The 24,704-nt window shown below is 41.6% G+C and overlaps 1 protein-coding gene across 1 annotated transcript; it reads right to left on the bottom strand.

The window, feature by feature from the left end:
* Nucleotides 1–1,772: 1,772 nt before the first annotated feature.
* Nucleotides 1,773–24,016, bottom strand: tmpoa (thymopoietin a). Its single transcript, XM_061085939.1, has 6 exons — nt 23,485–24,016; nt 15,174–15,291; nt 12,146–12,295; nt 8,636–8,778; nt 3,464–3,564; nt 1,773–2,860 (listed from the first exon to the last, which is right to left on the bottom strand). The coding sequence occupies exons 1-6, from the start codon at nt 23,722–23,724 to the stop codon at nt 2,479–2,481; spliced, it is 1,134 nt and encodes a 377-aa protein (XP_060941922.1). The 5' UTR covers nt 23,725–24,016; the 3' UTR covers nt 1,773–2,478.
* Nucleotides 24,017–24,704: the final 688 nt, after the last annotated feature.

Raw genomic sequence — 24,704 nt, 5'->3', positions numbered from 1 at the left:
TGGTGACATATTAAGGCGGGGCTTGTAGGGGACTTCGGAGGGCATTCGTTGAACAGCAGAGCTTGACTTTCTCCCTCAAATAAATGAATGAATGTGTGAGTGTCAGCAGTCATTTATATAGAATAGGGACGTGTGTGTGTGCGTGCGTGCGTGCGTGAAAAAGAATGACAAACAGTGAGTGGAACATTAAGTGGTCTAAGCTGTGTCTATTACTGTCTCGACTAATGCGGCTGAGAGCGAAGCCCCCCCTTAAGAGCTGATCACTCAAGTCACTATATCCTGATATTCCTGAAAAAGGACAGACGACACACACATTGCATAAGATGGCCCATGCATTCAAATCAATTATTCCACTGTCGATGAGACCAGCCATCTTTTTTAAAACTCTTAAAAATGTCAATTTTTTTAAACCTCTTATTGCACTGCATTTATTTTCAGTTTAATAAAAGTTTTACATTTATTATTGTTATTACTTAGGGGTATTAGTTAGAAGCTATTGCACTGTTAAAAAACTGTTAAAATTACACATATAAACTGTTAACATTGCAGCTTTGTGTCAGTGCAAGTGAGGTGGAGAGTGAGCTCAAGTCAGCATCTGTATTTGGCAGTGATCTGTACATGTAAGGCAGTGGGGTAGAAACTATTTGTGTAGAACATTTCATGTTTATGGTGGGGTTGGTCTTTAACTAAGTTGGCTGCTCTGCTGAGGCAACAGGAGGTGAAAAGAGTTCTCGCAATAGTGATCTTGCAATGTCACAGGAATTGTAAGAAGTAATTTCTTTCAAAATAGATTCCTCCCTGACCCATACTACATCCTTACGACCTTTAAGGTTAAACTTAAAATGTTCCCTTTTGCTAAAGCCTATAGTTAGGGCTGGATCAGGTGAGTCCTGAACCATCCCTTAGTTATGCTGCTATAGGTCTACACTGCTGGGGGAACTCCCATCATCAACTGAGCCCTCCCCTTCTCTCTGCCATAACATTCAGGTTTTTTTTTTCCTCCCATAGTCTCTCTCTTTGCAGGTATCTCTGAGTCCAGAGCTGCAGGATAAATGCAGAGCTGCAGTACAACTATTTTTCATCAACAATAGTATTATATGAATTGTTGCTGCCATCATTAATAACTTTCTTACCCTCTTGTTGTCATTTTAACTATTCAATGGTGAAACCTGATGGTGCACGTGTTCCTGGTCTCTCCCGCTCTCCGCCATCTCTCTTTTCCACCGATTTTTCCTTCATCCCAACTGGTCAAGGCAGATGGCCGCATACATCGAGTTTGGTTCTGCTGGAGGTTTCTTCGTGTTAAAAAGGGAATTTTTTTTCTCCAGTCGCCAAAGTGCTGCTCATTGTGGGAATCGTTGGCTATACATTTTTAAGGTGCTTCAATATAAATTAACTTGAGAATGTATATTATTTGACGCTTTACAAATAGAATTGAATCCTAACAATGATATTTGTGAAAAAAAAAATTGTGTAGTCTTACTTGGTATCTTTCACAAGACCTTGACCACGTACACGGGATATTCACCATCTAGTCCTATATTGTAAAAACTACCAACAAACCAGGGTGAAAACACAACATCTTTGGTGGAGGTAGTAACCTATGTGCATGGCTCCATATGAAAAATGTTCTTTTTCAATATCTTAACAGAGAGTGTCACTACTTCCCCAATTGAAGCTCGTACAAAGTCCACTGCAAGAAAGCTTGCTCACGAATAACAAGCGCTTTCAGACACACAAACCACTAAATTGTTTATTGAGTAGATGTTTAATATTTGTGACAGTGAATACATAATTAAGTAGAATACACTGGGACATTCAATTTTATTATAAGAGAACATTAAGAAAATATTGGCGTAATGTTTGAGAAGATTTAGAAGTATTTGGGTTATAATAACAAGCCTTCCTGTCTCATTAACAAAGATGTCAAGTACAAAACATTACAAGTTCAGATTCCATCTTCAAGGCTTTTGATGACTAAGAGACAAAAGCCCAGGCAAGGAGTGAAAAAAGTATCTCACACATTCAGTACACACTCACTCTCACACACACACACACACTCACATGGGCACTGCAAGTCTGAAATAAAACAAGGCAATAAAAAGTGAGTCCATGTATCTTTGTGATGCCGACTGTGTTTGTGTCTCTCAAACTTGACTGGCGGCTGGCTTTGTTGTAACCTCAAGGACAGTGAGGTCAAGGGGTCACGGGTTGGACCAAAAATAACAACTGCAGATGCTGTACTGTCTTTTCACATGTCATGGAGATCCTTGGAAACGTCTCTGAAACTGTCGTCCTTCCTCATGAAGGAAAACAAAGAAAGAAACTACGACACAGGGATGATGTCAGAGGTACCTTCACAGCACCTGTGAACAAAATGGCTACAATGCAGATTCACACTTTAAAAAAAGAAAAAAAAAAAAAGAGGAAAAACACCGGAGCAGACGGGCTTCTCTTTCCCATCAGACAATGTGCTCTCTATTCTGTGCCGCCACTGGCCACTTCTTTGTCAGAGGCTAAAAAAGGGGCGATGCTGTTGGTCTCCATGGCCTGGTAAACCAAGAACAGGAAGGCAGCCACGACGGCCAGCAGGAACAGCTTAATCCACAGGGACATGCCGGCGCGCACTGCTTTGGTCTGACCGGCAGGGGGAGCTGCAGACAGAAGCCTGGCAGAGGAGGGGGAGGTGGTGGAGGGGGGCAGGCTGGTGACTCTGTTGACAGTGCGGCTCTCTGTGTAGGAGGATGAGCTTGTGGTCTTGGTGATTTTAGGAGAGTAGAGGCCATTTTCGTCGTTCCACAGGTCACTGGGCTTCACTGGGCGACCGGCAGCTCCACGGATGGGTCGCCGACAGGTGGCGCTGCAAGAATCAATTTGAGAGGTTTAGATTTTAGAGTCATTGTATAAGACCTCATGCAAGAACATCTTAACCCTAAATGACTCCATCATTTGTTCTTAAGCTGGGTTTGTACGAACATGTATACGTGATGATTGCCACCTGCGTGTATTTGAGTCAGTGTGCACGGAGATAGTAAATGAGCATGTTCAACGTACAAAAAATAACATAAGGCTAAAATTCCTGGCCCATATGTCAGTAGAATTCATGAAAATTACATTGAATAGTAAAAAGGAGAATTATTAAGTTGGGAGATTGATGTCCTGATTTCAGAGATCAAAGAGGAAAGTCTAACTGTCAGCAGCTGACAGTTAGCCCGGTAGCTAGACCTATTAGACGGCTGGAGTGAACATGGTAGCTGTTAGTTCACAGCGACTGCATGAATACTTCCTGCCAGAGACGAGCTATTTGCGTCAGAGTAAAACGAACAGTGGTTCTACTTGATTCAGTTAATTAGAACATTATGTAAATGTAATATTACAGCAGTTTACTTAACTTTACAACATAAGTACTTTATTGATGTGGCTGATGACTGACATAAAAAATAAATAATAATCAGTTACTTACTTGATTCCTGTTGGACTGTTGAAATCACTGGGGTACAGCTCCATCAGAACAACCTTTTCCTCCACTTTTGTGTTTTGGTCACTGGCTGTGATTTTCTCCACCTACACAAAACAATGATGAGCGTTAATTAAAGTGCAAGAGGCACTGATTCATGACGGCATCTCTGCTCTTATTGTAAACAACTTTTTATGGATTCATATGAAAAAGGAAAACTACCCCGTTACTTCACTACAGTCACCCGCAGGTGCATGTCTGGACCAGCAACCCCTTGTGTGATGATACACAATTCTCACCATGTGATCCCTTCACACGAAAGGGCCAGGCCAACCACCACGTTTACTACTGAACCACGTGAAACAGAGCAGGGTCTCTCTCATGCAACAATCTACCTGTCTCACTAACACATCGTCTGACAGCTTTGATTTGTAGTTGTGTGTCATCACAGGGCTGCACGTGGACGGGAAGCTGGGGATTTTCTGCTGCCTCCTTTTATGCAGCTGGATGTCTGGAGGGCCACACTCCTTTTGATCACAAACAACACGAGTGACTGTGTTTCAAGGATGTCCAACCAAACCAACCAACTGTTCAGCTGTTACACAACTGTCCACGCAGAAGTCCCCCAACAGCTGCACTCACACATATGAACAATTAGCCAATTCATCAGAGGGACTATACATCATGAACTATAGAATGGGGGAGTTTTTGCGCCTCATGTTTCAACAGAGACAACGCAGCATTCAGAGGGATAGAAAAATGGAGAAAAGCAGCCACAGACATATGAGTAGAGCTGTACCCGTGCTGCAGACACACCGCTGACTTTAAATCCAGTCCGGTCCGACACAGTCCAGGGGGACTCCTGACTCTTAATAGGGGAGATGTTACACATGGGGCTAAAGCTCCTTTTGTTGACTGTGGTGAGGTGAACCAGAGGAGACGAAGGGTTGGCAGCTGGTCGTCGACTGCGTTCCTCAGGCCGACTCTTCGACTTCAACACAACAGATGAAATAATTAGATATATATGTTTGGAAATACTAAGAATTAAAGACAAAAGGTAGAATACACTACATATAAATAGTGTCATATAAATGTTACTGTGTGTAACCTTAACACAGGAGATCCTAATACTGGTTCAGTAATTGGCCCTGGGTCCTGATGGACCAACACAGCTCAAGAATAACCAGGAGTCCGACTTAAATCTCATACCCTGTCGACATTACCAACTATTTTCAATTCTTTGTCTCGCATGACACTTAAATCTTATTTAATACACTGGTTCTGTAACAGCTCATACTTTGTCTGTACCGGTGACCTGAAAGTACCAGCTCGCTCCTGTAAATTATCAGGAGGCCGAAACACATTTCAAAACTTTTTGTGGAAAATTTCCAGCACAGCTATTTGTTGACTGCTCATCTGTATTTTAATTAGCTTTTGTGAGGCTACACCATAAACTGTATATAAAGTGTAAGGCAGATTATCTTTTTTGTCACTTGTGTCTAGCTGTAGTATAGGTCATGAATCCCACCTTCATGTTAACTGGTTGGTACATGGATTAAACTAAGAAGTCAAAATACATGTTACATGCATTGTTCTCAAGGTTATTTCTATCATTTTAGGGTAGTTCTTCACACACAGTTCATTTCTCTGGTAATTTGGTTCAAAATATTTATTTGATGATGTAAAAATTGGTGGAAACATTCATGACTAACAAGAGTATTGTTGGCAACCTAAATACCACTCAATGATCACTACTAAGCAGACTCTGGCTCCAAATTATGTCAAAAGCGCTTTAGATGGCAGCACCTCTATCCAGGATATTTTTGCCCAACAGGGAGAAACGGAAATATGTAATCTATCTTTAAAAACAGTCTATGGGCCACATTGAAGTCTAAGGACTTCAGAAAATCCCAGCAGAAATGAGCAGGTGTGGCCTGGATGGTGGCGATGGTTCCCTGGAGCTCTGCAGTCCTGAACTGGGTTTTGGGTAACCACTGCTTTAATGAACTTTGTTGTGTTGTCCACAATATAGGACAGAGTGTAACACAGTCAGACACATCAGGTAAATGAAACCAACACAAACATTTTCAATAAATGGCACCGTGACTAAGAAGAAAAAGAAATGTGACCCATTCGTCAGCATCAGCCCCGGTGATAATGCACAGATTTTACCTACACCGGCCCACCACTGGATGCAGTTTGAGACAAGACAACATGTGTCAGTGTATCCCTGAAGGGGGAAGCCCTCCTCTTCTGAACGGATGAGTAGATACAGACCAGTGAGATCATGCAGATATCAGTGAGAGTATAGACAGCCTGCAACAGCCCAGAGCTACCTTTACACGCACGGACGAGGCCGAGGGAGGTTCAGCCTGGGCAGGACAATCAGGGTTGTCATGAACTTTCTTGTTATACTCTAAATCACATGTGTCAAACTCAAGGCCCGCGGGCCACATGTGAAAGCAAAGGGAAAGGCACAACAGAGCTGCGAAATAAAACGTTTCTGTGTGACATCACGAGCCACCTGAATGCGCTCAACCTGCAGCTTCAGGGGGGGGGGGGCGTGTCATCACTGACATGTACTCTACAGTGAGGGCTCTTAAAACCAAGCTGCGCCTGTGGGAGACGCAGATGCTGCAGGGAAACTTGTTTTTCTCTTGCTACTACAGGACATTTGATTTTTCTTTGAAGTCAATTATTTTTGGCTGTTGTTTGCCTGTAGAAAATGTTTTCACTGGAAATTACTCTGGAAATACTGCAGATAAAGCCAGAAAGCAATTAATGAAACTGATTTTATTACTTTTATATTTATTTATGTATTATTTATTATTTGTATTTCATTTTTTTCATAATTAATGTCGTTTTATCGGCATACTCTATAGGCCTTGTTAGTTCCAGGTTCAATATGTGCACTAAGGTTCTTTCAATAAGTTTTCAATAAACGTTGAACCCATGTGGCCCTCGACTTGAAGCAATTTTTTGATTTCGGCCCACTGCGTATTTGAGTTTGACACCCCTGCTCTAAATAGACAGGTTCTCTCAGAACAGGCCTGAGATCCTCAGGCACTATCTGCTGGGACACAAGAGACCAGGAGTAAAAGCTGACAAGTCAGACAGAAGAGGTGCCAAGATGAATAACTAAAGATGAGCTTGAGAAATCCAAGTCGGACGGAGAAATAATATCTTAGTCAGATTGAAACCAATCATAGTTGGGCCAAAACATGCCATTTGTCTCAGTAGGACGGTAATGAAAGTTGATATCACATCTAGGAGATAGTTAGCAGATAGCAAGGGTCAAAAGTGTTACATTGGCTTCACACACTATTCAGAAACAATGACTCTGTGCACATTTGTTTGTGTTTTACGAGTGTGTTTTAAATGATAATGAATATATTGAAATTCTTTTTGGTTGGAGGGTCAATGTCTTTCCAAGAACATAGAATTATACGTGACACCATTGCTGCCGGGTTCATACCTGGCGTCAACACAACAAAAGGAGTTTTTGACCCCGGAAACTGAGTCCCTTACTTCTTACAATTGCGGTTCCTTGTTTAAAGTTCTTTCTGCAACTAAGCAACCAACTGCAGAGACGACAGATATACTGATTTGTGATATGAATTTTCAAGTGGGTTCCTTGGGACAGAGATTAATTTTGTTATAGATTCAAATTCCTTTTCTGGAAAGATAGTTTTGTTTTAACTGGAGGATATATTAATCTGAACATAGCATTAGGGACAACTCTGCATGTCCATTAGTGGCCCAACCAGAGCCACAACATTAAAACACACACAGCTCCACAGCCCATGTCAGAGTATTGTTGGCAACTGACCAGTTGTCATGCGCTCTTGTTACTTGAGGCCTCAGCTCAACAGATGAACATTCAATTTGTGAACAGCAGGTGGAGCTGCTCACAGTCACAATCTGACACTGCTGGATTACACCCATCACATGCTGAAGATCAAGCCTTCACACTGCTAGAGGACATTTGCAGTATTTTATATAATTTAAAACAAATGTAAGAGGGCGAATGCTAAAACAAGGGAAAATAAGTAAAGGGCAAATTTCTCAGGCATCCCATATCCAGATTTTGGTGGTAACAATAACACCTGTATGGAAAGACAAACACCAAATATCAGAGGAAAAACATAAGAACAGGTGGGGTTAAAGAACAGCCAGAAGAGCTGGAGGGATACGGGTTAAGGTCAGCGGGAAGTCCACACACTGCCTGCTGGATGCTTCAAAGTCCAAAGCATCCAGCATGTGCATGGCAGCAGCTAATCCACATCATGTGCTTCGAGTCTGACCTGCACCGAGCAGCAACGATACACTGCATCTACAGGCTGACACTGAGCTGGGTGTGACTCCGCTCCAATAAAAAGGAAAAACAGCTTCCTTTGTCGGTTTCGAGAGGAAACTCGATAATCAAACCCAGCTTCTGTCTTTCCCACTCTGCTCACGAAAATCTGGGGTTGGCGACAGTGGAAAAACTGCCTGAGAGGGTGAAACGATTAGTTTCTTTCCAAAATGAGTCTCTTGCTTGAAAATATCATGCTAAAATTCACAAATGGGGTTAATTTAGTTTGATCAAACAGAACTCATCAGACTACATTTAAAATCTGACTGTCCACATTGCAAGCATATCTGAAATAGGCAAGTGTGTTTGCTATCAGAGATGCTATTGAATATAAGAGAGAGCGAGAGAGAGAGAGTGAATGAGAGAGCTGCAAACCATAAACAGCTGTTTTTATGCACCTCCCCCTGCTTTCAAGGACTGTGGAGATCACCTGATAGTAACTGCCATATCCTAGGACAGTCAACATTTAAGATAATCAAGAAACTATTAAAAGGTGTGAAATTCCAGGCATCTCAGAATTGACAGATTACAGCAAACCCATCATTAAACCAGGAATGTTCCTCAGTCACTCATTCAGATCTGTATAAAGACATTTCAGCAGCTCAGGAACTGCACCAACAGCAGAAAAATTTAATCTTAAAAGCAGATTAGCAATAATCAAAACAAACTCATATCCCTAAAAATATCAGCAGAAATCAGTGCTCCCAAGTAACTGCAACGTTCCCACATAGAGGGTGAGTGAGCTGATGAGCAGACTTTTCACTGTGACTAAAGGACGATAAAATATGAAGTATGCGGTAACTCACTGCCAAGTCGTTTCTTACCATTTGGTGCTGGCTGCTACGGGTGCGGGTAGTGACGGGCAACTTCCCTCGGCTCCTCACCGGTCTCTCGACCACTGGTGGAGCTGGTTCAGGCTCTGCCACTGGTTCTGGTTGTGGCTCAGGTTCTGGTTCAGCGGTCCCCTCTGAAAAAACAAAGTGCCGTCATACACCAACATTAAACGGACCACACAGGTGAGATGTGCATGTTTTAGTGATGGTGTAAATTATGTACTGCAGACTAGGGTTGCAAAGGGGCGGAAAGATTCCGGTAAATTTCTGGAAACTTTCCAAGGGAAGTTAAGCTCGGGAATTTTGAAAAAAAAAAAAAAAACTACACAAATTTAACGCTGAGCAATAAAAACATCATTCAAAACTCTATTTTAAAGATGTATGGAATGCAGCACATGCTGCACGTTGACTTTCAACCCTCCACTGCGCATTCTTCTATCACATGCACAGATAATTCCCAGCATCCTGCACACTACAGCAGGGCTATTGAGGCCTGCTGTAGTGTGCAGGACTAGTAAGGTAAGTTTCGATGAAATTACTGGGGAAAATATCTTAGCATGCTGATTGAGGATAGTTCATCTGTTCATCTAGCCCAGACATGGGCAAAGTACGGCCTGCGGGCCATATACGCCCCGTTGGGCTTTTTAATCCGGCCCGCCCAACTTGTCCAAATAATAAAAAAAAATAATAATAATAATTAAATTAATTTTTTTTTTTTTTTAAACTAACAATTTTGTAGCACTTAAATGGCACGTACTTATAGAACTTTGTAGTTTTGCTTTATTTTTGAAGAAATCGTACTTTCTTGATTCTTGTTGTTCTGGGTTTGAACCCTCAGGGTTGAATGCACTTATTGTAAGTCGCTTTGGATAAAAGCGTCAGCTAAATAAAATTTGCCCGGGAGTGTGGTGTATAGGGCACAACAGGGCACATGATCTCCCTTGACTTATTCCCTTTGTCCTGTGAGCCCTTCTGTAAAATGAGAGGATCAAGGAAACGAAAAGTGGACAATGAGTGCCGAGGGTTTAACACGGAGTCGTCAACAAAATACTTTTTCACTGATGTCCAATTGAAGGCTGTATGCCTGATATGCCGAGAAACTGTCGCAGTTTTCATGGAGTACAACATCAGCTGTCACTTTGCTACGAAGCATGCTAACTACGCTAGCAAGCAGTCAACGCAAGAATGGGTGGCTGCAGCTCAGAGGTTGGCGACTAATTTACAGACTCAGCAACATTTTTTTTCACAGACAAACTGCGATTTAAGAGCCATCTACCATGGCCTGTTTTTTGGGGGGCATTCGAAATAGCAAAGGCTAGCAAGCCTTTCTCTGAAGGCGAGTTTTTGTTAAATGGCCTTGCAAATAAGTGCATTGCTACTTGGTAAAGGCCAAATCCTTTCATGTAATGATTTTTCCATGTCATTTATATTAGTTCACAAAAACACTCCATCTGTCTGTTCCTGGCCCGGCCCCTCTGTCAAATTTTGGAACCCATTGTGGCCCGCGAGTCAGAAAGTTTGCCCACCCCTGATCTAGCCTATTTCCATTGATTTATCCATAAATTCTAAAATATTTTACAGACAATTCAAATTGTTTGGCTAACTATTTATATCTCTGGCATTGCATTAGTGTTTTTTTTACAAGCTTTTTTCTCATCTTATTCTACAGAACAATGCTACGTGCACTCTCATGTGTGGAGTCATTTCACCCCATCCAATGTAGAAGGAAAGGCTGTGTACATTTGCAAATACTGTGCAAAGACCTATGTTAAGAATGACACAACGATGCAGAAGCATATAGTCAAGTGCCCAAAGTTTCCTCAAGGCTCAAATCAGCCTGAGACAAAACAAAATGTTTATATTTATGTCTGTATATGACAAGGTAAATACACTTAGTATAAATTACCCACAACTAGGGTGGCAAAATTCCGGGAATATTCAAAGTTGGAAACTTTCCATGGGAATTAACGGGAATATACTGGAATTAACGGGAATATACGGGAATTATCGGGAATAAACTGGAAATGTTGTGGGTAATTTATACTAACTGTATTTACCTTGTCATATACAGACATAAATATAAACATTTTGTTTTGTCATAGGCTGATTTGAGCCCTGAGGAAACTTTGGGCACTTGACTATATGCTTCTGCATCGTTGTGTCATTCTTAACATTGGTCTTTGCACAGTATTTGCAAATGTACATAGCCTTTCCTTCTACATTGGATGGGGTGAAATGACTCCACATGAGAATGTGCATGTGGTATTGTTCTGTAGAATAAGATGAGAAAAAAGTTTGTAAAAAAACACTAATGCAATGCCAGAGATATAAATAGTTAGCCAAACAATTGGAATCGTCTGTAAACATATTTTAGAATTTATGGATAAATCAATGGAAATAGGTTAGATGAACAGATGAACAATCCTCAATCAGCATGCTAAGATATTTTCCCCAGTAATATCATCGAAACACACCTGACTAGTCCTGCACACTACAGCAGGCCTCAATAGCCCTGCTGTAGTGTGCAGGATGCTGGGAATTATCTGTGCATGTGATGGAAGAATGCACAGTGGAGGGTTGAAACTCAACATGCAGCGTGTGCTGCATTCCATACATCTTTAAAATAGAGTTTTGAATGATGTTTTTATTGCTCAGCGTTTAATTTGCGTACATTTTTTTTCTTCAAAATTCCCAAAATTCCCGAGCTAAACTTCCCATGGAAAGTTTCCGGAAATTTACCGGAAACTTGCCACCCCTTTGCAACCCTACCCACAACATTTCCAGTTTATTCACGTATTTTCCCGTTAATTCCCATGGAAGGTTTCCAACTTTGAATATTCCTGGAATTTTGGAACCCTACTGCAGACACACACTTACTGTATTGTCAGCCCATTTTTATGCAAATATAATTTTATGGACCTCCATATTTGGCTTGACTTTTGATGAATAAGCTTGTGATGTTAACAGTTTTAAGTCACTTTACAGGGTTTTTCCTGGTCGGAAATTAGGCAGGAGAGATAAGTAAAATATTTCTTCATAGTTGCACGCTTTGATTCATTTATTCAACTCATCCTGACTTTTCTCACTTTCTCTCTTGCGTGCTGACACATCATAATTCTCTATGTAGGAAAACCCCTGCTCTATCCCTTAGATGTTGGAAAATAAGAAGCACTTTAATGCATAAAACTTTCACTATCACAAAGTGCATTACCCTCATACCCCCACAGCAGTAGTAGACAATCGTTATTTTCAGTGTCTACAAGTTGGTCTTAATGGTGGACTGAAATTTAACAAAACCATTGAAAGCCAGGACAACATTCAGATACACTTAGTGGTTGTCAGTGTACAGTGAATGCAGGTGTTGTTGCCAGACGACATAAGCTAACCCCCTATACAATCAGGATAATACAGATTTTACGCATCAGGAATGTTAAGGAGTGAGTGTTAAGTGTAATCACTATGAATAGAGTGTTTTCTTGAAGTACCGTCCCTAGTTCTTACCATCCTCCTTGTCACTGTAGAGGTCGGATTCCGAGTGGCCATTGTGGTTAACTTGTATCTCGGCGAGGACCAGCTCTGGCAGGGGTGGCTGTGTGGGGCCATCGTCCAGCAGCTTCTGCAGTTTCTTCTCGTACAGTTTACGGGTAGATGCTGGGGGAGAACAGTTCATATCAGTAAATTACACACTGCACTCTTTTGTTTACTGTCATGACAGATCTGTAAAGATTCAGATAAAGACTCAGAACCGGTTGGTGAGGCCAGCCTCCTCTGGACGAGGAAGTTCATTACGAATGTGTCTGATTAAGCTTAGATGTCAGGGTTGTAATTCAGGCCAATTCATTGGCATCTCTCCAAAATTCTTACAGAAATGTTGAGGTTCACATCTATGTTTAATCAACATTTTCATAAAGGACTTTCACTGCAACTAGACGATACAAGTCCACCTGACGTTGGGATTCTGTCTGTTATAGATATTAATTTACAAGTCGGCTACATTCTACATTCATGTCTATTACATGGATCCCATTTTACTCCCAAGTGAGGAGCAAAGCAATTCAAAATTCATGTCTTGAGCGACAGTTCGGATTAACACACCCACAATAATCAGCTGATTAATGGTTACTTTAAATTATAAACACCTTTGTACAATTTTGTTAAATCTGTATGTTGGTCCAGGATGTTAAGAGCCGAGTGCGTGTTTTTCTGTGGTTCCAGTAACTGTCTGACCAGTAAGGGTCAATTAAATTCAATTAAAATTAATTTTATTGATTTCTGCAGTACACAGAACAGAAGAGCTCTTCTATGCTGCAGAATGTATCCCCAGGTTTCAGTGGTGAACATTACATATTTGTAGTTGTTCATGATGACTGATATTTATAGATGATACTGTATGTGATACTGTTAAAGTGATGTTGCACACTAATGCGGTCATGTGGTGCCTACCACAGGATTGAGCTCATTACCGTCATCACCACATATGTTTCTTGTTACCAGGTAAAAGTTGTGTGTGCATGTGTGAGATACTGTGTGAGCCAAGCCTGGCCCAAGGTGGCCATTTTTTGTGTGCATAGTGGGTAGTAGACTTTGTGTGTGTGTTGATGGTGCTAAAGTGACTCCAAAGGAATTCACTGTAGTTTTTGATGCTACTCCAACAGGTACCCAAATGCTTTTAAATAATGTGAGAGTACCTGCCCCTTCAGATAAATGCTAAATGGCTTTGTATTTGTATAGCGCTTTTCTAGTCTTGATGACCACTCAAAGCGCTTTACAGTACAGTTCTACATTCACCATGACATTCATACAGTGCATCTTTTAGCAACACTTAGTTATTTCATGGGGGGCCATTCAGGGTTCAGCATCTTGCCCAAGGACACTTCGGCATGCAGATGGGTCAGACTGGGGATCGAACTGCCGACCTTCAGGTTGGAGGACGACCACTCTACCCCCTCAGCCACAGTCGCCCAGATGTATTCTTCCCCAACTCAATTGACTCCCCAGGAAAAAAAAAATGTTTTCTTCACCCTCGAAATAAAAATAAAGCCATAGGTGCCCTATTTCCAAGAGACAATATATCTGCTCCACATATAAGGGCACATTTGAATCAGTGTGTAAATTATTTATGCTGGAAGAGAGTTTGGATGCTTCCCCACGAACATTATATTGTCAATAAGGTAATGGTCCTTCAAAATCACTCAAATATTACCCCGCCATCCACTTTATGCAGGAATAGAAAAGAGATATCAACTCCAACAGCTCCTTTTCTGACAAAAATCCACAGACAGTTATACATCTGCTCTACCAAAAAGTTCTGGAAAGAGTGGCAGGTTCCACCAAGCAGTGTAGAATGGAATACGGCTGTGTATGTTTGCTGCAGTACTGCAATAAAGTGCCCTGTTCTTCACTTCAGAATTGGTCCGGACTGTTTCATGTTATCACCAACAATCCAGGCCTAAACTAGTGAGAAACAATCCAAACCCTCACAGCCACATCACATTTATGATTTATACATGGCTCGTAACGCCACTTGGTGTTTCAAAAGGTCTTGGACCTTTCAGGGCTAAACTATTTGGGACAACTCTTTCTCATGACCTTTATACCAATGATTCTGGAAAGCTACACCCAATTTCAAATCAATGCTTTCAAATCGCAAAAGTGTCTGCGCTGCTATCAGCAGGTTATCTAGCTAATAGCTAGATAGATAACTAGCTCATAGCTAGATAACCTTGATAACTTAGCTGTGGCAAGCTAATAGGTATGTCGTGTGTGTGTATGTTTGTAGGGGTGAGGGGAAGGGCTGCAGGCTTTACTCCGCCTCCCAGCACTGCATTCAAGGCATGTTTTGAATTTCCAGTGAAGCTCATTTCAGAAATGGCCAACATAGTTTACCCAGTGTCTGCCTTTCAGGAAGTTTTCTGCACAGACAACAGCTACAAATCCTCCTCAATATGTGAGAGGTGGATCAGCCTGGTGCAGAGGCAGGAACTGACGCATTAACTCTGCTGCGATCATGTGACTTTGTTTACAAAGCACCCCGAAATCAGCTCTTTTCACCATTCGCCCGCTGTGAATCCAGCAGGGGATCTCGTGCTGTGTTCACACATCGACATCCCCTTGATTTCTACAGACTGTATAAAGGAGGTCAGGTAGTCTGTAGAAACCTTGGAGCGTCTCACTCGATCATTTGTGGTCACACATGCACCTCCTCTAGAGAATATACAGGGTAATTGCTGACTCCAGTGCATGTCTGAAAGTACCCCGAGAAACACTTCACTCAAAAAGTAGGTTACACTTTAAACTAACGGACCAACACATTCTAGGGGATACGCCTTGGGTCAAACGTGGCATGGTGTTAGCTTACATGTCAAAGCCACTTGTGAATACCATCACCTGTGTGGAGTGTGTAGCACCAGCACACCACATCCCCCTGTGAGTGTGAGTGTGTGTGTGTGTGTGTTTGCAGGGGCAGAGGTCATCTCAGCATTCACTCTCATGTGCCCCTGTTGCCATTTCTGCTAACGTGCGCACTCACCCACAATTGGCCCCACAACCACTCCCTGCTCGATCAGCGAGTCTCTCAGGCCGTCGTCGGTCAGCACGGTCACATCCAGCTCATCTGGCTGCATCTTGTCGGTTTTCCTGGTGGCTTTCTGTGGGAGGACAACAGAGTAGCCCGGTCAGTGATATAATGATGAACAAAACTCATCAGAGTCAGGCCATAGATTTATTTTTGCCCTCGGGTGATGTAAAAAGCAAATAGTGACAGTACGATAATCAGCCGACAGACATTTGTGTTTCTGGGTGTGGGTTGTTTATTCAGTGATTGCTAAGATAACACTAACTCCACATAAGAGAGTGTCTCAATTTGTGCACTTCTATATTTACTAGCAGGGCTAAAAATGCAGGCTTGGAGTTTTTGGAGTGGAGGGAGGGGCCAAAAATAAGGAAAATGAGGAAAGGCTCAAAATCAATTGCTTCTCAGTTCGCACCTTTGTTTGTCCCAGCATATCCATCTTGTGTCTAAAGCACATTTATTTCATTATCTCCCTCAAAGGACAACTGTGTTTGTCAAACTAACATAACACTGACACAGCTCTCAAATGACCATAACCCGTTTTAAACATGCAAGAAAATGGTGCAGAGGGGCAGAAAATACCACAGCTGCTTCATGTTGTGCATGTTCTACTGACAGATTTGTGGATGTGCAATGGAAATGTACACAAACCCATGAGACTGGTAAAAGCAGTTTTGTAAACTGAATTGAGCTAGAGAGAAAGTGGCGCTTTGGAAGCAGAGATTCCAGGGGTCTGATAGTAAACAACCGGCGGCCCCTCACACACCATTCCACAGGAAATTACACTGTTTGAGGCCAGCTAACTTTAAATTGAGCCCTGCGTCTCCTTCCCCACGGCTGAACAAGGCTCTGTCTCCGAGTGACTCAAGTTTACGTGCATGAACTGCTTTCCTGGAGCGTGCTGAGAGTACAGAAGTTACACATGCTGCCATGTTTTCAATCACATCATTTTCAAATAACAACTGAGGAACTGAGCAGAAATAAAGTGTGCTCAGTGTACAGAGCCTCTAGCTGGTCACCTGATATAAACCAGAGCAAAGGTGGACATGGACAGCAGGGCAGTAAGTGGACACACATGATTCTGTACATCACTGGGTTTAAGTTAGGGCAGGACATTAGCACTGATCTCCTGGTTTAATTCGGGTCCCAGAGGATCAGGCATCACATATGTTGAGCCTCTCACAATTGGTCCTGGGAACTTCAATGTATCCTTCAACAAGTACGCAACACGTTCTTCTTGAATAACAATGTGCAGTCATATTACAAACTCAACTGTTGACACATTACCTAGTTACAAAACCTTTTTTCCCTGCTGAATTCGAAAACTTCCCATGCATATTATTTATGCCTACATGTGGAAAAAAGCTACACAGGAATGAGTATAATGTTCATTTAAAAAGAATAAGGTTTCAGCAATGCAGGGGTAGTCAATGACTCAATTCAGACGTCCCCTTTAGTCAGTGTGAACACAGAGGGGACAGAGGCTGAAATGTGAAGAATGCGTGGTGCTGCCACGGTTCACGGCGTGTAACATACGTGAGGTACACACATACAGAGAGGTTATCTCGCTCAGTCTGGCTCTCAGTGGGCCCTGAGCAGGGCTTGGATTGGATGCGAGCCAGAGTGTTTCATAATCATAGCAGACTGGGCTGTACAGACCGGGAAAGGAGGAGGGGGAAAAAAGGAGGGAAAAACAGTCTGTACTGCCTCCGCTGCAGACCACACCCTGGCCTTTAAAGGAATAACTGAGATGTGAGCTCACACACTCTGTTGAGTAAACTCACTACCAACACAGTCATACTTTCCTTTACAATTCCTCACTGCAGCGTGGTTGGTAGTAGTAGTTTGAGAGCAAGACATGCCAGGACCTGTGGCTGAGTGATGCAACTAACTGTCTGGATGAGTAACACACTACAGTGTGTGTGTGTGGTTAGTCATAATGTACTCTGCTAAGATTAACCATAAGTGTTTACAGTACAGGTGTCACACATTCTTCATTCTTTACAGCCATTTCTTTTAAATCTCATCAGCACCACATCAAAAAGAGAAAAACTTCAGGCATGAAAGACACAAAGTATTTGAACCATGAAAAAAAAAGAAGAAAAGGCTAACTATTTCAAAAATGTCAGGAATGAATTTTTAAGCTGCATGCACACCCCCACCTCTAACTCCACCTGTAACTCCTGCCAGCAGCCTATAATCACGCTGGCATGCGAGTATCATGTTTCACAAGATAAACAACCAAAACCGTACAATACTACAGTAGCACTGAGAACAAAGGACAGACTAATTACACACACGATGAGTCTTTCCACAGCCCCCAACCTTTTACTACACACACACACACACACGATTGGAGCACAAGGTCCTCCTTCTGTGAAAAGCATTTCCTCAATGAAGAGGCCAAATCCAAGAAGATAAACGCCACAGCTGCACTGAAGCTACTTACTGGGTTGTGTCTTACACATGTTCACTTCACAAGGTAAACTCCACACAAAAACACACTCCTCTTTGTTTGTAATCCATAAAACATTACCTTAAACTGAGGAGAGTCATCAAATTGACTTCAGGCAACAAATTTGTTTATCCTTTTTTCTATCTCTGCAAAGGAAGACTTAGGCTACGTCCACATTAAGTACTTTGTAAAACACGTCACTTACACCTGGCAGCCACAACACTTAAGCTGATATTTTGAAAACACTGCTTGTATCATTTTAGTTTGAAAACTCCAGGGTTGTATTCTCGTCTGAACAGAATGCCACAGAATCTTCAGGAATTGATGGACACACACTTATGCCCCCTTTCCACTGGTCAAAAACCCAGGGAAGGGATGCAATCGGCATTCAATCCCATGGTTAAAGGACTCTGCGCAGGTTTTAAATACCCTGTCTCCAATCGGAAGTTAAGGAAATGCTGCACCTTTTCTGGCCCACTGAACTTCTGAGGGTTGCTGTAAAATGAGCCATGAAGATTTTTATTTATTGTTTACATCTTGGAAAAACTTGCAACAGCAATTGTTTTCTTCATGTCATCCAAGATACAACACTGGCAAGACAGCGAGGTAAGATAGCTTCTCAGTTTCCGGTGTGTTTGCGACTTTGAACATGACTCACTAGGAGGAAGAAGACAGAATGGCCAACTGCTCGAAGTGAGTGCTACATTTTTTTTTTTTTTAAATAAAAGATTTATACCTGCTAATTTGAACCGAATGCAGAGTAAACAATCTGATTCCTGTTTTCATGGACATGCACATGATCGGTGATCATGATCGGTCATTTGATATGTTTTTTCAAAGGAGCAGGTCATCAAAAGCTGAAACACACATGTACAGTGTGTTGTGAAAAAACTATTGATCAATGGTCAACTTGTCAGTGAAGAAAGTGTTGAGGAGTCCTCTGATGTCTTATGCTGAAATATTTATTGAAGCTTGGCCACAACTGTGCATGATGTCGTCTCATATTCTGAAGTCAGATTTCCAGTGGTCACACTTTAAACCACTAGTGATGATTTAGACTATTGGTTTGCTACTTCCTAAACCAGTAAATATATTTTCTAGATCTGGAGACAGTACTGCCTGCTTACGCAGTCTCATATCTATGGTGTCAAGGGACTGAAGACGTTGACCTTGGCCATGCTCTCGCACTTCCCCAAACACGAAAGATAAGCTGCACTACGTCTCATTGAGAGGAGACAGCATCTCCGAAGACACCATAACACAGTGCACATCTCATCAGAATGAGTAAAGCCTCTGGATGCAAGTACAGTTAGAGTTCCATAATACTGTACAACACTTTAATAAATATGTTAATTTTTTTGTCTACTCATGTCTGAAGCCTTCAAATGTCTGATGAAGCTTTGTTTACTTACAGCATATCAAGTCTCATTTTGATATTATATAGTAGGAAAATACACAGGCTTACTCTCTAATTGCATTTGTCACAGCTTTACTTTTGCTTCAAAGGACGTGACATTTGACGGCTGGTTAGACCTTGGAGCTGACATGAAGGACAACATCAGGGACAATCACACAGCCACTCACTTTCACTGAGCTCCACAAAAGGTGTTCCCTTCCCATTATTTGACCTTTACCTCAATTCTTCTATGCTTTTTTCTGCTCATGAACAGATCAAACTTTCTCACCCGGAGGCCAGCTGTTCCCCACCCATGGTTCAGTCTGCCATCTTAACTATTCATGGGGCCAGATGCATCAGGATCTGGTTAACTCCTGCAAAACCATTTCCTGAGGAAGCCTTGTGCACGGCATATAGATGGTCGGAGAGGTGGTGGGTTGTTACTTTTTGCTATAACACTGTGTGGCTTTGGAAACACGTTATATCTGCTGTGAATCCTTACTAAAGTAACTGTCCTCTTATAAGGATGTTAATGGTGGAGCTAGTGTTTCCTTTAAAAATACTTTTGATGTAGATCTAAACAAGTTTCCTCATTTTGGGCCTTAGTGGAGGTGTGTACCCCCAAGGACCATTGTAGTTCACTTTCAGTTATAGCCAGTAAAACATATGAATAAATTAGCATTACGATCTAGGGGTGCAACGATTAGTCGACAAAAATCGATGACCAAAATAGTCGCCGACGAATTTACCCGTCGATGATTCGTTGGTGACGTCATAGCGCGTGTTTCTCGTGCCGCGCAGCGGAACTAAACGTCGTTTTACCGGAGGTGCTGATGGAAGTACCCGAGGAGTGAGCCATCTCGCTTCCTTCCTATCTCTGAAAGTCGCGCATGTGCAATAGCGACGAAACATGGACCAATGTCGGCGTCCGCTGCCGCGCGCAGTCGCGCACCAGGAAGTAAAAAGTTCGGGAGAACTTCACCCGTAACAGCCCGAGAAAAACTACCTGCAGTATTTGTGCGGCCGACCTGCTCTCCATGGAAGCAGGACACGCGCATGTGAGGAGGAGGAGGCACGTGTGACATCGTAACGGAGACGATGCGGACTTGCCTCTGTCAGATGTTATATATACACGTTTATACCTGCTCGCAGGATTCTAGCATCCATTACAAAAATATGGTTTAAACTTTTTATTAACGAGTTTAAAAGCGTTATGTTATCCTATTGCCTGACAAACGTCTTGTTTTAATCACAATTATTTAGTCAGAAGACTGTAGTTTCGTTTGTTGATGTTTTTATTGCTGTTACTTTCCCTGTCATTTTTGTTAACAGGAAAAATGAATACTTGATTTTTAATTTATTTGTTTTATTAGCACTTTGCCTGTCCTTGCTTTTAAATGGACAAAAACTTGATTTGTCTTTGCTTTTGTGTCAACAGTACCCTTACATGAAACAAAGTTTAGTAAAAGACATTTTTTTTTAAATGAAGTATCAATATTTATTGCCTTTATTTTCAGTCATCACATGCCTCGAACAACCTCAAGCTAAATTTAAAAGCTGCTTGCTAAATAAGAGCAATTGAGAATTTGTGTCATTCATAATCCGATTAGTCGATTAATCGTTTCAATAATCGGTGACTAATCGACTATCAGAATAGTCGTTAGTTGCAGCCCTATTACGATCTAATATTTTAAGGTCGTTGAATTTGACAGTGAGGAAAGCTCCTTTTTTGAAAAAATAATGTTCAACACAGCAGATGCTAAGAGTTTTACTCAACAACAAGTCATAGCCGAGTAATTTATGACATCTTCAACGACAACGGTCAAATATTTGCTAGTACTAAATCAAACATGGCCGTTTTCTGTCAGTATTATTCAAAGACAGACTGAAAGAGAAGAAGCGCCAGTCTTTAACAACCATGCCCAAACTTTTTGCAACTAAAAAAAATACAATACAATGCGTAATATCACAGTTTTCTTTGAACTGAACTTTGAATTATATCATATCAATGAATTAAGCGTATCATCTTTACATTTTTTAACCACATTAAAAACTTAAAAACCTCTTAGCATTCCTCTTACGGCATCTTTACGGTATCTCTGTCATTTCATATGCTTCACAGTTGAAAGATTCAACGGTGCGTTTATGAAACCACACACACAGGCGCACACACACACACACACCTGCTTAATCAACTGGTGAGACTTGTTTGCAAGTAATGTCAACAATAAACATCACTTTCTCCCTTATTAAATTATCAACATCAGAGAACTCATGAAAGATTGATCGTCTCTCACCATCCACACCTCAACACAGACAAATAGCTGCTCCCGCTTAAAATAAACAGTGAGGCGACCTTTACCTGACCAGTGGGAACTGAGCAAGAAATCAACAACTGAGCAAAGACTGTGACAAAAGGATGCAGCACACAAATGGTGCACATAGCTTCTGCACACCAAGCAGCAGTAAATGCATGAGACAAACACATGTCAACCCCCACATGTAATTTCTCATTCACCACCTTTGCTCACGCTCTTCAAATCAGTCACCGTGCACAAACAAGAACAGACGTGTCCTGCTGCACACCTGTTTGAGTCTACATCTCATTCAACAATGAGGAACAGGTACAGATGCATAGTTCACATTATCAAAACAGTGCGTGTGTTTAACCAGCATTAAATCCAGCCTATGGTGACATCTTAATGACAAATAAATTATACCACACTGAAGAAAAAGTACCAATAGTAAATGCTCTGTATTTATAGTTTCTAAAGTTTGATCTACGCCTCCAAACGCTCTGCAGATCAAGCCACATTCACATACTGCCACCAGAGACATTAGGGGAAATTTGGGGTTTAGTATCTTGCACAGTGGCACTCAAGCATGTCGACTGGAGGAGCTGAGGATTGAACCACCTTCCTATAAAGTATGACCTCCTGAGCCACTACTGCCCCAAATAAAAAATGTAATCCTAATGAAATCAAATTACGCATTGTATTAACACAAATAAACTAAAATCACTGAAATAAATAAATAAATAAAAGATTGAAATATTTAGAACAGTAACTATCATTTAAACACTGACCCAAGGTTTCTCTATGATGACCATTTCAAAATTTGTTTTATCAAGTTAAACAAAGAAACTTAAATGATCTCAACTGCAAACTAAATGTTCTCTCTGCTGTACGACTTTATTTAAATCCTTTGGTCTAGTATGATATTATGAGACAGATTAGCTGGTTTAAGATTATGTGGAACCAACTGTGGTTGCAGTTCAGAAAGTCAGCAGCGGTAAGAAGTCGAGCTTCAGGGGGAAATCCTTGCTCCTGTTTTTGAGGGCTGCGAAGAATGCAGCCAGTCATTGGCTGGAGAGGGATTATTGTCTTTAAAACAACCGAGGAATGCTGGGAAAGTGACACCCCGCGCCCAACACTGAAACTTCAAAACAATCTCAAAGCACTCCTCTGAAACAGAAAAGTCATTCATTCATTCAATAACAACAGGCTCCAATCAGATTATTAACATTATCTGAGCGTGGGCGGAATTTCAGTTCATGTAACAACAGGTAAAGCGGTGTTTCTATTGGTCCACTCCAAACACAGAGTGATTCAATTATCACACCAAAGAGTAAAGGAGTACCAGGGGAGGGACACCCCACCCGGTTTACCCTGCAGGCTCAACGAGAAACCTGTTCGGATTAGTGCATGCATATGGCTGCTGTTGAACTGTTGATACCAACAACAGTGACAGCGGTGCCACAGCATGTTAGAGCTGTGGTAAAGTTTGTGAATGTGGTTGGTGGCTCTGATCAGATTCTGCCACAGATTCACTCATTTTTTTCCAAGTCTTTTGTTCAGAGCAATGTAGAAACTCAAGGGGCCCTCAGGGAACAGAGCAGGCCCCAAGTTATTAGCCAGCTATGCTCTGGACAAAATGATCAGTGACCAGCTCTGTCCACAGCTTGGGTACAGGAAGCAGCAGAAACTTTTTAGGGTGTGGACCTGAAGTAAAAAAAAACTTGGAGGTTGATGGGAGTGTGTGGTAACTGCAGGCGGCCCCGTTCACACCAAGGGGGATCGTTGATATATTGATTAGTGGAGTTTTACTTGCAGGTTAATCAAACATTGTAGTTTGAAGCGTGTGCAAACTTCTGACACAATCACCGATTATTATTTTGAACGTTAAGGCTCCCGTTACCAACGAGTAAATGATTAAAATGAAAGTAATCACTTGATAAATAGATGCAGCCGGAAGTAACTGCGTTTGTTTTCGTAGTAAATCACACAATTGTTGTGCTCTGCATAAAACTATTTCAATGCGTTTGAGTCCAGTGACACAAACTTTAACCACGATGCCTCCTCGTGCTGTGCGAGTTCCTGCACAGAAAAACACGTTGTTAACGTTCATGAGAAACTCACTCTGCCGGACGAGCGACTTCTGTTGTAGACCACGGGCGGCGGCAACTCCTCGTCGCTGGAGAAAGCGTCCCACGTCGTCTCCACATGTTTCTCGTTCATGGCGGTGAGGTTCTTCAGGTACAGCTGCACGTACACGTCCTTGGTGGGGTTGCCGCTCGGCAGCTCCACGCTGTTGGCCAGCAGCTCGCTCTTCAGCTTGTCCTTGGTGAGCACAGACGGGTCCTCCAGGTACACCGGCATGTCGGCGCGCAGATGAAGGGACGGAGGTCTGGCGGTGTTGGGACGTTAGCTAGCTAACACCGGGAGTGAGAGTGGAGGTTGAGGCTCAGCGACTAACTAGCGCCTCTTGCTGGACTCGGCTCGTAAAGAAACGAATCTCTGCAGAGACTGTTTCAAAGAACAAACTAAATGAGGAACAACAACTAAAAGCAGTGCGAGCGTCTCTTCCTCCTGCGGCGGAGCAGACGGGGGGCAGAAGTGAAAGCGAAGCTCGGTGGATCTGTTTGTGTTGAAGCAGGACGAATGTGGACACTCATGGGGATGACTTGGGCGGAAGTGGCTCCGTGTAGAAACCGGCTCCTATTGGCCAGCCGTTGATAGAAAATGGTTCTCATTGGTGGAACAGACATGCTGGCTACTATTGAAAACGAACTGCATGTCACGTGTTTATGACATCACATTCAGCCAAAACTGGTGTGCACGATGTCCCCACCATAATTGTTTATAGTATTATTGATTATTTGTTTATTATATATACACTTTATAGTATCTGTTTACATTTCCTATATTATTATATAAACTGTATATTATCTGTTTACAATTTAGTATATTATAGATCGTTTACATTATAGTGTATATTGTCTGTTTAAATTTACTGTTTTTATATTATCGTTCATATTATCAAATATATCTGTTAATTTGTATATTATCAGTTTACATTTCCTATATGTAGGATTGTCTGTTTTGTTATTATCCATATTATACTTATATATCTGTTTATATTATCAGTGTATATTATCTCTTATATATTTTCTGTCTACATTTCCCATATTATCCATATTATACAGTATTTCTTTATATTATCTATTTTATGTTTACAGATTTATATTATCCATATTCTGTTTACTTCCATATTATCTCTGTATATTACCTATTATATATATTATCACCATCAGTTTGTATTTGCTTATGTGAAACCCTAACATTGTAGATCTATTTAT

This window comes from Limanda limanda, chromosome 1 (assembly GCF_963576545.1).
Source record: "Limanda limanda chromosome 1, fLimLim1.1, whole genome shotgun sequence".
In the NCBI taxonomy this organism is placed as follows: Eukaryota; Metazoa; Chordata; class Actinopteri; order Pleuronectiformes; family Pleuronectidae; genus Limanda; species Limanda limanda.
The sequence above is the reverse complement of the archived record's forward strand: the minus strand, read 5'-3'. Positions and strand labels throughout refer to the sequence as shown.

Excerpts from the sequence above, each read along its gene's own strand:
- tmpoa (XM_061085939.1), bottom strand. The coding sequence starts at position 23,724 with ATGCCGGTGTACCTGGAGGACCCGTCTGTGCTCACCAAGGACAAGCTG. Across the intron at positions 15,292-23,484 it reads GAAGTCGCTCGTCCGGCAGA|AAAGCCACCAGGAAAACCGA; the intron begins GTGAGTTTCTCA and ends GTCCTCCCACAG. Across the intron at positions 3,565-8,635 it reads GTAGCAGCCAGCACCAAATG|GTGGAGAAAATCACAGCCAG; the intron begins GTAAGAAACGAC and ends TGTTTTGTGTAG.